General features: G+C 31.4%; 1 protein-coding gene across 1 annotated transcript; it reads right to left on the bottom strand.

Annotated features, from left to right (window-relative positions):
* Window positions 1–7,241: 7,241 nt before the first annotated feature.
* Window positions 7,242–9,834, bottom strand: LOC100780317 (uncharacterized). The gene is made up of 2 exons (XM_003544143.4): window positions 9,676–9,834; window positions 7,242–9,276 (listed from the first exon to the last, which is right to left on the bottom strand). The coding sequence occupies exon 2, from the start codon at window positions 9,253–9,255 to the stop codon at window positions 7,393–7,395; it is 1,863 nt and encodes a 620-aa protein (XP_003544191.1). The 5' UTR covers window positions 9,256–9,276; window positions 9,676–9,834; the 3' UTR covers window positions 7,242–7,392.
* Between the last annotated feature and the right edge of the window lie 6,867 nt (window positions 9,835–16,701).

The raw sequence follows: 16,701 nt of genomic DNA, 5'->3' as shown, positions 1-16,701 counted from the left end.
TCTCGAAGTTAACCAAAGGTAGACACGTAGCATTCATCTCCTTTTTTTAGTGTCACCATCACTTAGCTGGACTAGATTTGCTCGGATTTAATGTGCTTTTGGTCATGGACTAGTTACATCTAGGAATACGTTTTCTGTTTTGATATATTTGTTTATTATTATTAGAGTTTAATGCGCACGGATAATGAAAAATATTTTTATATTATAATTTAATTATAATTTTTTGTTTAAATTATTTTAAAAATAAATAAATTTATTATATATAGTAAATTATGATTGAATAATTATATAAAAAATTTTACATTGATACTGTGTAATCTTTTTCTTTTATTATTATTTCTAGTAGAAAACTTGAATTTGACCTTAAATAAATATATAACGAGTTAACAACTAATGTTTTCTTAAGCGCTATTAGCTTACCTAGTTTGGAAATTAGGTTTTGTTTCTCAAGCTTTGTTGATACAGCAACAAGGGATGCATCACGCATGGCATGACATCCTCAAATGGTGCCTGTGAGACTCAACCACTAGCTTTGAAATTTATGTTATATTAGATATGGGGCAAAAGAACGCTTGAGGCACCATGAGGGGTGAGCAGATAACAAAATCAGACATGATTTGATAAGTAGATTGCCACCTAAAATGTCCTCAATTCTCATCATAGATATTTCTAAAGCCATGAATTTCATTAGTCAATCCCCACTTTCGAGGTTCAACAATTCAACCAATCAAACTTTTGGACATGCAGTTTATAATTTATCCCATTGGTCCACTCCACTTTCTAGACATGACAAGGCACATTTTAGAGAACGTGACTTTGATCTTCCTGAATAATAGTATGATATTGTTTTGTGGGAATTCTGTTTAAACGAAAATGGAGCTACTCTCAGAGCTGCAACTTAATTTGAATGATGAACGATGATTTTTCCCCCTAAAATCTCGATTAATTACGGATGAGGCTCAGGAGCTAATTTGGATATTGAAGCTGCATTCTTTGAAATGTTGACTTTAGTCGAATAATATCCTAAATAGTGTGTAATTTCTCTTTACCGACCATATATGATATATGGGCCTTAAATATAGAAATCCAGCCCACATTTGCTCTTACAAATTCTACTAATGACAATGTTACAAGTAGGCATTTATTATCTTTGATCTTTGTTTGAGATTTTTAGTGACTTGAGCATCAAAAAATATCTTTGTAGTTGTTTCACCCTGTTCACTTGAGCTCTACAATTGTACAAGAATATATCAGCTCTGATTGAAGAGATCAGACAAATTAGACAAGTTCATTGTACTTCGGTCAAGTCAACTATCTCATCCACTTCAGATCAAAACTTATATTTTACTCTTTTTTCTATGAGAATATTGTCATTTTTCATGTCTTGAATTGAACTTTATTTAACAATATTAACATTTATCTCTTAGTTTTCGGTGGTTTAACGAAGTAATTTTAGTTTCATATCACCTATAGTGATGATTTTGTGTGAACGAACCATTGTGAGGATAAGGTTGAAATGAAACAAAAAGCTTAAGGTAAGCTAAGAACATGAATAAACCACATTCCTATTCCTCGTTGGGCACTTTGGCATACATAGAATTGGATAAGAATATTAGCTTCAATAATATTATCCTATCCAAACCTTGGCACAGAATCAAATACGAAGAGTGTCCCAATCAAACTAGCCAAAATGGAGAAAAGGGGTGACCATGTTTAATTTTATGAAGGAAATTCACACGAGTTAGGTACCGTTTGAGAAAGGGGAAAAGAAAAGAAAAGAAAAAACATAAAAGAAGAAGCATCCGTATGTTCTAATTCAAGGAGAAGTACACACGCTTCTCTAACATTGATGTAAAGAGTCGCTGAAAAAAATAACAAAAGAAGAGAGAAGACATAACTATTAAGACTCAGTTTAGATTAACTTTTTAAGTTATGATTTTTTTTAATTATAAAACTCTACAGTTAAAACTTCTTTTAAGACAAAATAATAAATATATTAAGCTTTATCAAGTTTATGAGTATTAATTCATAAAGAAGTTGTAGCTCACCAGTGGTCTGCCATCAGCCCATAACATCCTCTGAAGCTATAATAATCGCTCATGAATTACTGTTACAAATACCCATAATGACAATTAATGGGGATTTAAAGGCTTAGGCTACCATTACAAAATAAGGGAAGCGCGAGTAATTAAGAATCCCAAGGACAAATTTAAGACCACAAATTACACTTTTTCTCACTTAAATGTTCATGGATCAGGTCTCCTAAGCCTCAGATAAAACTTAGTTACATGAATAAAAAGTTAATTGAAAAAGGTTTTTAAAAGATTCAAGTATGCAAGTTAATTTAATTCATTTGTTTTATTTTATTATAAGCTTTTTTTTAAAAAAATGTTCAAAGCTTCAAATAGACTATTTGTTTTTATTCCAGAAGTATGTTGCTACATTTTTAAAGTTTCCACGACTTTGATGATGAGATTGACCGTGGATGTTCCACTTTTGATGATTGCCTAAATACACTATCCATAAGGAATAATGTTGTAAGCAATAACGCTGAAGTGGGGGAATAATGGTTGAAAAACCATTCATCCAAATCCAAATTTAATAAACAATATTACACTACAAAAAATTAATAAACAAGAAAGCGTTTGACGAAGTTTGATTTTACTTCTTACTTGGGAGCATCAGATTCGGGTAGTTCATGTCAAAGACAACTCTATCAGACCACCTTGTTGTTTCTTAATCATTGGCAAGTTTTTTCAGCTCCAACGCTTCCTCCCACGATTAAAAATTTAAGTTTAAATATTTTTTTCCTGTAATTTAATATTTTTATTTTCGTTCTTGTAAATTTTTCTTTTTGAAATCATTTCTGTAACTTTTAAACTTTTTACTTTTAATCCCTGCCGTTAACTTCCATCATAAAAATATTAATTTGCTGGCATCATAAAAAAACATATTTAAACATAGACTCTATTACTAATGTGCTGCCAATGCTATGACCTCAGCATCACTACAAAATAAACACTGGAAACACTTGGTGGGCCAGGACATTCAGCTAAGATAATTGGGACAAAGATATTGGCCCAAAGAAAAGGCCTCAGGTTTGAGATCCATTTTGCAAATTTAAAATAATTAAGTGAAGTGGTGGGCCCGAACTTGGCTATTATTTTTGGGCTACGAAAACATTCATCGTCAATTTTTCCTCTTCTTATCAATGAAAACAAATATGATTATATAAGTAAATTCAAATCACAAACCAACCATACATAAATATTAATATTAAAAGGTGAAGCCACACCAATTTGTTAAATAAAAATAAAAGCTTATGCATGGTAATGGGTCCATCAAGTAAAAAAAATAATATCGTGAATGATCCTGCAAGTTTCAACTATATTCTGCAAGTCCAACAAGCTAGTTTTGTACTGATACAGTGATACTTACTCATTGTGATTATTATTATTTCTTTATACAAAATGTTCTATTTTTTTTTTCTTTATTAGAAACAAGACAAGAGATGGTTCAATCATAAATGATAAAATATTTAAGATATATGGGTCCAACCTGTTTCTAAATATCCAGGATCATATAATTACAACTTGAAACCGCCAAACGGATGGACAAATTGTTTCAAAAGAGACTAAAAAGCAGAGACTCTGGGATTGAGTAAGGTTTTTTTTTTTTCTCTCAAGAAAAGGATAGGAAGGGGATGGCAATATTTAATTTTGACGACCTAAACGTTGATAATTTTTCAGTTATTTAACTTGAAGTTGTGATCCACAATTCATTGACGGTGAAACTGTCGTGTGTTATATATACGTGTGTGTCAAAGTCTATAAATTAATTATGTATACCATAGCATAGCGACATTACAATAAAACCGCGGGTAGCATTTTAATTCTTTCTAATATAAACAAGTATTGAAACCGATTAGGTAAAGATCAAATTATATAGTCAAAATCTACATGAAAGATTTTTGTATAACCAATTCTTGAAAGAGAAAACTTTGTATATTTGCCATAAGTCAAACATTATAATTACAAAGAATGTCTCAAAATCCAGTGGCTAAAATGGAGAAAAGGGGTAACAAGGTATAATTTAAAGCAGGAAATTAACAAGAGTCAGGTACTGTTTGAGAACCAGCGATAAAGATATATATTTTTTAATGAAGCAACAGCATCCGTATGATCTAATTTGTGTGGAAGTGCACACGAATGATATTGACCAGATATCTAAAACTTCGAGAAGGCAAAAACATTAGATACGATTTTATTCCTAAAGCAAGTTACCGCATACCTAAAACTTGCATGGCTTTCATGATGAGAATGACCATGAGTGTTCCACTTTTGGTGATTTCCTAAATATACTTTCCATAAGGAATAATGTTGTAAGCAATGACGAAGTGGGAGAATAATAATAGTTGATTAATCATTGGTAAGTTTTATATTTTCTGGTCCAATAGTATAATTTATACTATTGGAATCTTGGTTGTTGCTTCTTGCACCTCCAAGTTGTTTCTTGCATCCCTTTTTGGCTTTTGAAATGATTAATCCGAAATGTAAAATTACATTCCAGAATGTATCCTTTTTTAAGCTTTTGAAATGATCAATAAAGAAGGTAAAAAAAAAAAAATTCAGAAAGGTTACAGGAAATAACTTGGAAGTGCAGGAAGCAACCTGAAATCTATTGCCATATCGCTGTTAATGCATCACCTCAGCTTAACTCCAAAATCAACAGTGAAAGAAGATTGGCGAGTTGGTGGGCCAGAACATTCAACTTCTTTGGGCTAAAATCAAGGGCCCTAAGAAAAGGAAATTGCTATTTACACTTCTAATGCTTTTACACTATCCTCTCTCTCTCTCTCTCTCTTCAAAAATACCCTTTGGCTATAAACATGGTGGAAAGGTTGGCTATTCTCGCAGGTGGCATGTGATCTCACAATTTCAGTACTCATAAAGCTATCATCTTTCTGCAAAAATATAACTAATAGTGATGCTTTTATAATCTGAACTTGCCTCTGCATTTATTATCTGCATACAAGTTTTTACTTTTTAATAGCAGTCTTGTGGATCCAGTTACATTTTGTATTTTGACTGACTTTGGTACCTCTTAGGTTCTAACCACAAGATTATCACTTGGATTAAGAAAGAAGATGAGATCTTCAAAACATAAACATAAGCTCAAGGAATTTGAACTCGTCACTTTTTATTTAAAAATAAAATAATAAATCATTAACACACTTATTTTGTTTAGTTAATGTTATAAATACTATTTAAAATATATTATTACTCAAGAGTTATTAATTTTTTTCGAATTATAAAAATTTGTAAATGAAAAATAAAATATTTAATATTTAATTTTACATGTATTTATTTTTATTATAAATTTTATTTTAATATAAATTAATAAATTATTATATATAAAAATTTGTTCTTATTTTATTATAATTTTTAAAAAATTATAATAAACTAATATACAGATTATTTAAAAATTTATTTTATGTAACTTATACAAATTACATAAATTTAAAATAATATTTAAATAATCTAAAAAATTTAAAAATTATTACTTTTTTATAAATAAAAAAAATTGTATTATTTATATATATAAATAAATTACATATTTTTCATAAATTAGACAAAATAATTTATATAAATAATGTACAAACTATTTTTTAATTTTCTTGATTTATATAATCGGTATTAAAAAACTAATTTAGTAACTAATTTTTTTATAGTCAAAACAAAAATATTAACGTGTAAATTTCATAAAAAATTAAATATTAAAATTTATTAATTTTTATAATAAAATAAACATAATTTACATATTAAAATAAATTTACATGTATTGTTACATATTAATTGATGCAATTATGTTGATTTATATAATTGGAGTAAAAATAATTTATATATTAAAATTAGTTTACAAAATAATTTATGTAAAAAATCTAAAAGATCCTCAAGATTTCATGATTCTGTCGAACTTATTCTAATTCAACAAGATATCTCAATATTATACTTTATTAATTTATGAAATTTAATTATAAATGGATAAAATTAGATTAAAATTATGTAAACTATTCAAAATAATATATATATATATATAATGATATAAAATAAAATTAAAATATTTATATATTAATTTTTTTTAATTTATATTTTTTATAATTTGAAAAAAATTAATATCTCTTAACTAGTTATACATAGAAAATAATATTTATAAGATTAACTAAACAAAGTAAATGTCTTAATAGTTTATTACCTTTTTTCAATAAAAAATTATGAATTCAATTCCTATTAAAACATTTTTTATTTTTTACTTTTTTAACTCTTTGTCACATAAACGTTATATCAATAACCTACATAAATGTCACATCAGTACCAATATATCACATTAAAATCAATGTTGACTTTGGATGGTTAACCGAGAAAATGACCAGAATTACTTATTTTAAAAAATAAGTGAACTAAATGTTTTGATTTAAAAATAAAAAAATTAAAATTATAAATTTAAAATTATAAGAAGATCAAAATTACAATTTAATCTAAATATTAATATGATGACTTTTTGATCTGCAACAAATTTCAAGTACTAGACCAATTACAAAAGCTATGAGAGTTAATGTGGAACCTTTGAAATCCATGTGAAGGACCTAACGATTTTATAGTTAATGTGAGCATATTTAACATAGAAACCAAATTATTCAAATGGTCAGTTACCGATATCGATGCTTAACTTGGCACCGTCCAAGTTTACATTAATCATCATCCTGCTATTGTATTCTATTGCTGGAATTTATAAGGTGGCTCAAAATTATCACCCCGTAGTTATGTAACATTTAAACAGAAACATTTGAGGAAAACTGAATGAAAGGAGTACATGAGAAAGTTGTTTATAAAAGTAAACAATTAGAAAGGACTAAAGATCTTTAAAAGAAAATTTGAAAATGCTTCAAGAAAGTCACTTGACACTTAGTTTGGATGAGGTAAATTGCCAAACAACTCAGTTAAGGGCCAGATTAGCCTTCAAGTCACAACTTGGGAATGTTGGTGCCCATCTAACGTGGCAGTCTGAAGTGCTTTTTGCATTTTCATTGTACTTGTGCATTTCAATGAAAATTGTGGTTAACCTAAACACAATTATAAATGAATAGAAATAGTTTTTCAAGTAATCCAAATTTGATGTTGTCTGCTGTTATATGCATATACTTCATTCTTTTCAGCAACTAGGTAAGCATAAAAGACAAGTCACTAAAAATATTTCAGTCTACTCTATTTTCTCAACTTTAACAACATGATGGGAATTGAATAATGCTGAACCATCTAAAGACTTGTCAACATCCTTCCTACACAAGTACACAACACTATGGCCTCCCCATTAAGGACAAATGTCTTAAACTTAGGCACCAATTTCACCATCCAAAATTGCATGCCTAGTTAAAACAATCTCTTTAACAAGATTTCTGTAAGTGAATGGTCTAACAACCGCTCGCAAAAATAGCTCTGGAGGAATTTTGCTCTTCTTAATCTTTTTTCTCCATGGACCAACTCCAATATACTTCCACTCTTCTTGACTGACCTTTGCTCGCTTGCCTCTCAAGGCAGTTTCGTCTCCATCTACTGAGAGCGCTGTTTCTTCCTCTACTTTGTTCATCATAAATTGATTCTTATTCAACTTCTTATTGAACTCAAGAGCCTTCTTTGCCAGATTCTCCATTGCTTCTCCACTACTTAATGCCTTTTGGAACTCCTCATTCCAGTTAAAGTCCTTCTCATCCTCATCAAGTGTATCCTCTTCCATGGCATGAAATTTTCCATCTTCACTTTCTTCCATGTCCATGACTAGATCTTGGTCTTCATCGCCATCATCATCATCATCATCAATCAGCTCCTCTTCATCCTCATCGTCATCGGTAATGTTAGTATCATCATCACTACCTTCATCCTCAATCCAATCTAGAACTTCAGTTTCATCGGGATCATCAACAATAGCATCATCTTCTTCATCAGGAGCATCACAACCCAGCTCCATCTCTTCCAACTTAGCCTTCCACTCTTTAGTATATGGATGCAACAATTCCACTGGATGATTTTTCAACAGAAACTCCAAACATTTTGACTTTTTCTCATCACTCAATTTCTGATATGCATTCACCACATCATCGACAAATGCCTTTTGATTTACCTTCACAATCTTACACAATCCACCAAAATAAGTACACAACTCAACACTACCATCATCATTCTCTAACTCAAAAAGAAAATCCTGTTCTGTTTTAGGATTCAGAAATGGAATTATTGGCTTGAAAAAGTCATCCTGTGGCTCAAACCTACACTGGAAAACTGGCTTCTTCACATATACAATATCAGGTCTCATCCATGCAGCACATTGCCCTATCGATGACCTAGCCTTGTTCCCAAGTCTACCCATCAAATTCCACTTATCTAATCTCTGCTTACCAGCTTCAAGCACTACTTCGCTAACTAACGTCCATTGTTGCCAAGGAAGCTCTGAAATTCTCCATCTTGGGTGCCTTACAAATACCCAAAAATACTTTAATTTACTTTGATCCAGCTGCTTCAATTTTTCCCCATACTCTTCAGCCATTTCACCTTGTTCAATCTGCTCCCACTCCTCATGGTCCTTCACTTCACTGATTATTGTCACACACTCATCGGAGAACCGACCCCGAACTGGCTCGCCAACAACAACTCCACGCCAAGAATAGGGTCCATATTGACCATATTTGTACCAATCATACGGATGACGTAAATTTGGGTCATCCTTCTCCATGAACCGGACCATTCGATCATAGCCGAGGCCAATTTGTTGGAGCTCATCCTCGGTGAAGTTATCGGGATAGTTCCCACCCCCCTTCGGGTTTTTCAGCCGGTAGAATAGAGACTCGGCGTACTTCTTGCTTCTTGCCCTGGCATTGCGCTTCAACCGTCTCCGGAACTCGGCATTGCCTTCAATTCGACCGCCAGAGGAGCCAGCACCACCAGACTTCTTGCTACGGCCAGCATAAGATCTGAGGTCCCTTGTGCACCATGAATTCTGCCCCAAAATTGAGAATTCACTAATTGTTTTAGGCCTTTGGGAGAATGAAACAACTGCAAAGCGTTTCTGTGATTGGAATTTTAGGTTTAGGGTTTTGTGCAAAGGTCTAAGGGGAGAAAATTGGAGGTAGGTTGAAGATGGATTAAGTGTTGTGGGCAAGAATTCACTTCTAAAATGCCTGAGATCCATCTCAAAAAGCATCCACCACGATCAACTAAACACCTAAACAATATCAACACAAATTAGTATTTCACACTAGAAAAACGAGAAATGTCACTCATCGAAACAATATCAGCACAAATTCAGTGTTTCAAACTTGAAAAACTAAAATCATTACTGATGGGTAGGCACATGAAGTATCAAAATTTTGCAAAATTAATCAGCAAACCTGAATAAATAAAAAATAAAGAAGGAACAAATGTAATCAGAAAAAGGGTTGTCTCCCCCAACCGTTCACTTCTGCTGCTATATGTAAACAAATGGATAAAACTCAGAAAATTATCCAACCGATACCGTACCACACAGTGTAATTAAGTAAAAAGAGAGTTTTTTTGCAAAAACAAAATGAAAAGAGGGCGTTAGCGGTGTAGAAGAAATGAAGAAATAGAGAACAGAGTGTACCATAATAAAAATAAGATTGCTTCCACTCTTCTTTGCCCTTGAGCAAGACAAGTAAGAGAAGGTGTTGTGGCTGCTAAGTACTAACAGATAGTATTTCGGAACGCTACAGCTTCGGGGCAAATGAAGAACATGACTGGAAGACTGAACGCTCGTCCGAACATGTAAAAAGATAAATAATAATAATAATTGTAAAAAATGGAAAAAGATTTTATCAATAATAACATAATTTATTTTTAAAGACTTGTTGTAATTAAAAAAAAAGATAGTCACTTTTATCTATGAATGTATAATCTGCTGATAAGTGTGTCCCTAAAAAATAAAGATTTAGTCCTCAAAAGAATAAAACATGTGACAAATATATTCGACCGTTAACTTCCATCAATCACCATCGTTAATAAAATAACTTATGTGGCACAAATGTCAAATTTGTCAATGAAATGATTGTCAACATGTTCATCTCTAATTGACATAGGGACATATTTGTCATATAATATTTTTTTTTTACTTTTCGTCTTCTCACTCCGCGCTGACAAATATGTCTTGAAAGATGAAAATACAAAATTTAGTCTCGAAAAATATAAGAAGTGCCACAAATATATCCAAACGTTAATAGTAGATTGTGACTAATTATTATAATTTGAAAAAATTTATAATGATTGTTGCAAAAAAAATTTAACAAACTTGTAAATTAAATTGAGTCTAAAAGAAAAAAAAAGAATTCTCATTTTATAAACTATAAATAAATTTTTTTACACTTCCATGCTTGATGAAAGGTTTGAGTAAAAAAAATGCTTATTGTAAAGCATTATAGTTAAATTAGATCCATGAATAATTTTCAGGAAAAATTGTAATTGTAATGACACTTTTAATTTATAAAAAACACTCACCTTTTTTGGAATGATTTTTTTTAAGGTTATGATTTGCTAGATGATCAATCAATAAAAAATAATTGTGTATGATTTAATTTTTTTAAAAAAATCAACAAATTTTTGTTATAATTTGTAATTTGATGTCATTAGATATACTAATAGACATTCATATTTGTAAATAATTAAATAAATATTATTTGATTAAACAGAAATAATGATTTTCTTATCATTTTACAGTGAATTTTTTTTCCTGTGTTGATAGCATTTATTCAAGAGTGAACAACCAAAGAATTGATTTTTTTAGTTGAAGAAAAGTAAGAAAAATTCGCCAAAACAATAAAAAATCACTTCTATTGGTAATATTTTATGCATGTTTCATCCGTTGATGAAACTTTAAAATTATATAATGGAAAAGACACTTACCGGTGTGATAATGCTCTCCCAAGATTTTGTCACAATAATTATACATATTTTAAAATTATAATAATTAGTTACAATCTATTATTAATGTCTGGATATATTTGTTGCACAGACTTTCGGGAATTAAATTTTGAATTTTCATCTTTCAGGCATCCATTAGTCAGCGGATTGGGAAGACGAAAAATAAAAAAAAATTATATGACAAATATGTCCCTATACTGACAATTAGAGATGATCACGTTGGTAATCATTTCAGTGACAAATTTGTCCCTCTGTGTCACGTAAGCAATTTTATTAACGGTGACAAACAGAAGTTAACGGTCGGATATATTTGTTGCACTTTTTATATTTTTGGGGACTAAATTTTATATTTTCATCTTTCAGAGACGCATTTGTTAGCGAATTATACATTCAGAGACAAAAGTGATTGTGTACCCAATTTATAATAATTAGTCACAATCTATTGTTAATGTTCGGATATATTTGTTGCACTTTTTTACACTTTTGGGGACTAAATTTTACATTTTCATCTTTTAGGGACGCATTTGTCAGCGGAGTGAAAAGATGAAAAGTCAAAAAAATATTATATGGTAAATATGCTTCTATGCTGGCAATTAGATATGACTACGTTGATAATCATTTCAGTGACAAATTTGTTCCTCTGTGCCACCTATGTTATTTTATTAGCGGTGACAGACGAAAGTTAACGGTCATATATATTTGTCGTACTTTTTACACTTTTGAGGACTAAATTTTGTATTTTCATCTTTTAGAGACGTATTTGTCAGCGAATTACACATTCAGGGACAAAAAGTGACTATTTACCCAAAAAAAGATTTTATAATCAAAACAAACTTATGCAAAAAAAATTATTTAAATAAATTGTAATTCTGCTACAATAGTTTTGCTTTTGGTATTCCATTGTTAAGTAAAGGATAAATAGTTACTTTTGTCTTTGAACATATAATTCGTTGACAAATGCATCTTTTTTAAAGATGAAAATACAAAATTTAGTCCCTAAAAGTGTAAAAAGTGCGATATATATATCTGATCGTTAACTTTCGTCTGTCACCATTAATAAAATAGTTTTCGTGACACATATGGACAAATTTGTTACTAAAATGATTGTCAAGGTAGTCATGTTAATTATATTGGACGAAAATGTCAGTAAGATATCATTTTTGGATGTAAATATCATTAATTTTTTGTTGGACAAAAATGTCAATATTTTTTTATTGGAGGAAAATGTCAATAATTTTTTTGGACCTAAATGTCAGTACGTTTCATTGGACCAAAATGTCAATAAGTTATCATTATTAGACAAAAAATGTCAGTATTTTTCTATTAGACTAATTTTTTAGATCCAAAATTTTATTTCATATAAGGATAAAATATAACTTTAGGGTATATTTTCACAATTTTTTATCATCACAAGCATAACATTACAATAATTACTTAAAAAAATATATTGGCAAACATAATAATAACGATAATATTAATTATCAATCATAATTTTTCTATCACAATAAAAATTATTCAAAATAAACATTGTACTAATTTATCAAAATAAGCATTCTAACAGTGTATCAAACATGACAACCTTTTCAAAATTATAATAATTAGTCATAATCTACTATAAATAAAATATAAATATGTCTCATTTCACTTCTTTGAATCTTGACAGTTGGACAATCCTGGTGTGGGTATGAAGTTCATGTAATTCGATTGGTTCTTGTTATGAGATACTCCATATGAGAAAATTTGTCTTAGAGGCCTAAGTGGAGGTGGTTGTAAGACAATTAACATTAACTAATCAATTATATGTAAGAGTCACTCACATTATCTTGATAATTATTTTAGTGACAAATTCGTCCCTTTGTATCACGTAAACTATTTTATTAATGATGACAAACAAAAATTAATGTATGAATATATTTGTTGCATTTTGTACATTCTCGGTGACCAAATTTTGTATTTTCATCTTTAAAGGATAAATTTGTTAGCGAATTACACATTTAGGGACAGAAGTAACTATTTATCCTATTCCTAAAGAGTGAAAAGACGAAAAGTCAAGAAAATATTATACGATAAATGTGCCCCTGTGTTGGCAATTAGAGATGATCACCTTAACAATCATTTCATTAACAAATTAATCTCTCTATGTCACATAGGTTATTTTATTAATGGTGACAAATGAAAGTTACCGACGAGATATATTTGTTGCACTTTTTATATTTTTGAAGACTAAATTTTATATTTTCATCTTTAAAGAATACATTTTTTAATGAATTATACCTTTAGAGATAAAAGGTTAAATAAATGTATCTTACTTTTTTTTCTTTATCAACGAAGAAAATAAGAAACAAACCGTCCAAAGGGAAAAAAAAAAAAAAAAAACTAAGAACGGATGTAGACTACACCCACTGCGTCTGCTAAAACAGAAAGTTGCAGATGCTGGGGACGAATGTAAACTACACCCTCTGAAGGAGAGCAAGCCACCAAGCGACGAGTCCTTAGTAGGTGCTAGATGATGATTACTGATAAGAATTTGATATGTTGACTGGATCTGAATGAGCGTGAACCACAAACTCCATGCTGTATCTTCAAAGAGCTCTACATTGCGGCTTTTCCATATGAACCAGCAAGTACACGCAAAGAGGACTCCATGATGCTGCTGAAGTTGGGTCTTATACCAAGTGCCACCATCCATCGAGAAAAAGCGTGATGTGTTGCCAAAGCCAATTGATGTCCAAATTTGTTTTGCCCGAAAACAATCCCGCAGCATATGAGTTAGTTGGTAGGCTATTGTGAAGAACTAGCCAAGATAAATGTTTGATATTTTCTGGTATGTCAAGCTTCCAGACCCAGTTCCAGCTCTCAGTAAGTATTAAATTGAATAACAGGCTCATTAATCAACCAATCATAGGCAGATTTGGCAGTATATAGGTTCCTGAGGGAGATGGTCCCCAAATGATCATATATTCTGTGTTTCCATCAAGAGTGATAGACAACATTTGTTGTTTTATATGGTTAGGAATAAAAGACTAAATCAAACTCCAATTCCAACATCCATTGACAAGGACGTCTTTTAAACGGAGTTGTGTGTCATTCATATTGATATAATCTAGTTGAGTGCAAATTGGCCCTTCATCCAACTCGATACTTGAAAGCTGTCTTTGGCTCATCAAAAGCCTTTATAATAGATTTCCATGTATAGGAGCAACCTTTGGTGTTGGTGGCAGTCAACAGATTATTGGAAGGCAAATATTTATCAATTAGCTGGTGAATTGCTAGCTTGTGCGGATCATGGAAGATATACCACACGTGTTTTCCTAGGAGTGCCACATTTGATTCTCGGCACATACCAATACAAATGAAACCAGGTATACTTTTGTCAATGCTATTACAGATTCCCTCTGGTAGCCACATGTTATGCATGACAAGTTGGGATAGTTGAGAGGACTATTTTGCCAAAGTAACTCTTCCTGCCCAGTTAAGCAACTTGCTCTTCCAGCCTTGTAATCTACCATGAATTCTATCGAGAATGAAAGAGAAATCACTGTTCTTCACTTTTCCGGTTAGTAACGGAAATCCCAAATATTTACCCAAATTACTAGTATTATGGAAACCTATAATTGAGGTAAATTTTCCAATTCTTCTCCTTGGAATATTTTTTGAAGCAAGGAAAATAGATTTATGCATATTAACTTTCAACCCCAAGGCTAAGCAAAATTGATCCAGAACTTCTTTCAACATTTTTACCTGACCGCATTTAGCTTCAACCATAAGGAGATAGTCGTCCGCAAAGAAAAGATGGGATATAGGAGGACCATTATTAGAAATATGAAATGGATGCCAATCCCCCTTGCCTACTCTTTCTTGAATCATGATAGCAAGTTTTTCCATACAAAGAAGGAAGAGATATGGGGACATAGGATCACCCTACCGAAGACCCCCTTCTAGGAACAAAGAAGTCAAGAATTTCACTATTCCACCATAGGGATAAATTAGTAGTAGTGTAATTCATGTTAATAATATGCTCCGGAAAGCCAAAATCAGAAAGAGTAATTTTCAAGAACTCCCAATCCACCCTATCATAAGATTTCTCAAAATCCAATTTGAACAGAAGATATCCTTTCTTACCCTTTTTTTTATGCATGTGATGAAGAACTTCTTAAGCAATAAGGGCATTGTTTGTGGTTCCCCTCCCTAGAATAAAATTGCTCTGAAGTGGGCCAATCATAGAATCCAAATGAGGCCCGATCCTATGGACTAGATAACTTTGAACAACACATTGCTAATTGGTCGAAATTTCTTTAAGTGTGTTTGGATGAGGAAATTTAAAATTTTGACAAATTTAAAATTTTAAGAATTTTAAATACTTTGATTGAAATTCTTTTATTTTCAAAATTTTGTGTTTTGGATAAAAAAATTAAAATTGTGAGGGTGAAAAAAAATGAATGCAAAGAGAAGAAAAAATATGATTGATGTGCTTTCAAAGGAAAGAATACTGATGTGACATGGGGAGTCGCAGGGAAACCAGGAAACAACGACATACATCACCACACCCGATCACAACATTCAATCAACGACGCAAGACGTAGCCTAAGCCCTTCGTGCCAACAAGCATCTTTGCCGCGTGATGGGCAGCGACGGCTGTTCCCCTGACTGACGAGTGCAGTTCTACGTACCCCTTATGCCTGCATCCGATCGACGCTCTGCGAGCTCAAACAGTATTTCTTGAAGAAGAGGATCATCGGCGTAGGGGAAGAGTCACGAGTTTAAGAACGAGATTTCGGGAACGTTCAAGTGGAAGACAAGATGAAGGTTATAAAGGAAATACGCAAACGTTTTGGAAAGTTCTTTGATCAAGAAGAATTTTAATTTCTCACCTTTTAGAATGAAATTAAAATTCTATATTTTTAGTTGTTTAAAATTCTGTTTTAAAATTTTTAAAATTTAAATTATGTATAAAATTACTCACAAAATTATCTATCCAAACGCACTGAGAAGTTGGACTATCAACCTTAGGAATTGGCACAATAATAGTATTTGCAAGGTCATGAGGAAAGTTACCAGAAAAAAAAACATTACTCACAAAATTGCAAATATCATGACCAACCACATGCCAATGTTTTTGGTAAAAAATAGCTTGAAAACCATCCTGACCTGGAGCCTTGTATGGGTTCATGGAGGACATAGCATCTCTGATTTCTTCATTGGACACCGGAAGAAGAAGGGTCTTGTAACACTAAGTGGAAATTTTTGGAATATCCTGAAACACAAGGCTAGAGGGAAAACAAGTATCAGATATCTGGAACAACTGTTTGAAAAAATTATTAGCATCATTTCTGAGTAGCAAGCTATCTGTGCACCAAATACCATCAATAAATAATCCCGTGATCTTATTCTGTCTTCTCCTGATAACCGTTTGAGTACGGAAAAATTTTGAATTTTTATTTACAAATTTTATCCAATTCATTTCTGGAATCACAGTAGCTCCTCTTGCGCGCTAAAACTTCATTATACTGACATTGAAGGCGCTTCTCAAAGTGGAGTAGACAAGGTCAGAAGTAATTTTTTTCATCAAGCTTCGTATGAACCCCTTTAATTCTGGCCTCTGGTTCTTTTTTCCTTTAAATTTTTTGTCAAAAATGCCTCTATTAAGTAAATATCCTTCTCTAAAAAAAACTAAATATTCTAAATTTACATATTGTTCTGATAAAATACAAATGAA

The sequence above is a fragment of the Glycine max genome, chromosome 14 (assembly GCF_000004515.6).
Source record: "Glycine max cultivar Williams 82 chromosome 14, Glycine_max_v4.0, whole genome shotgun sequence".
In the NCBI taxonomy this organism is placed as follows: domain Eukaryota; kingdom Viridiplantae; phylum Streptophyta; class Magnoliopsida; order Fabales; family Fabaceae; genus Glycine; species Glycine max.
Note: the sequence above shows the minus strand (reverse complement) of the source record. Positions and strands in the feature narration are given on the sequence as shown.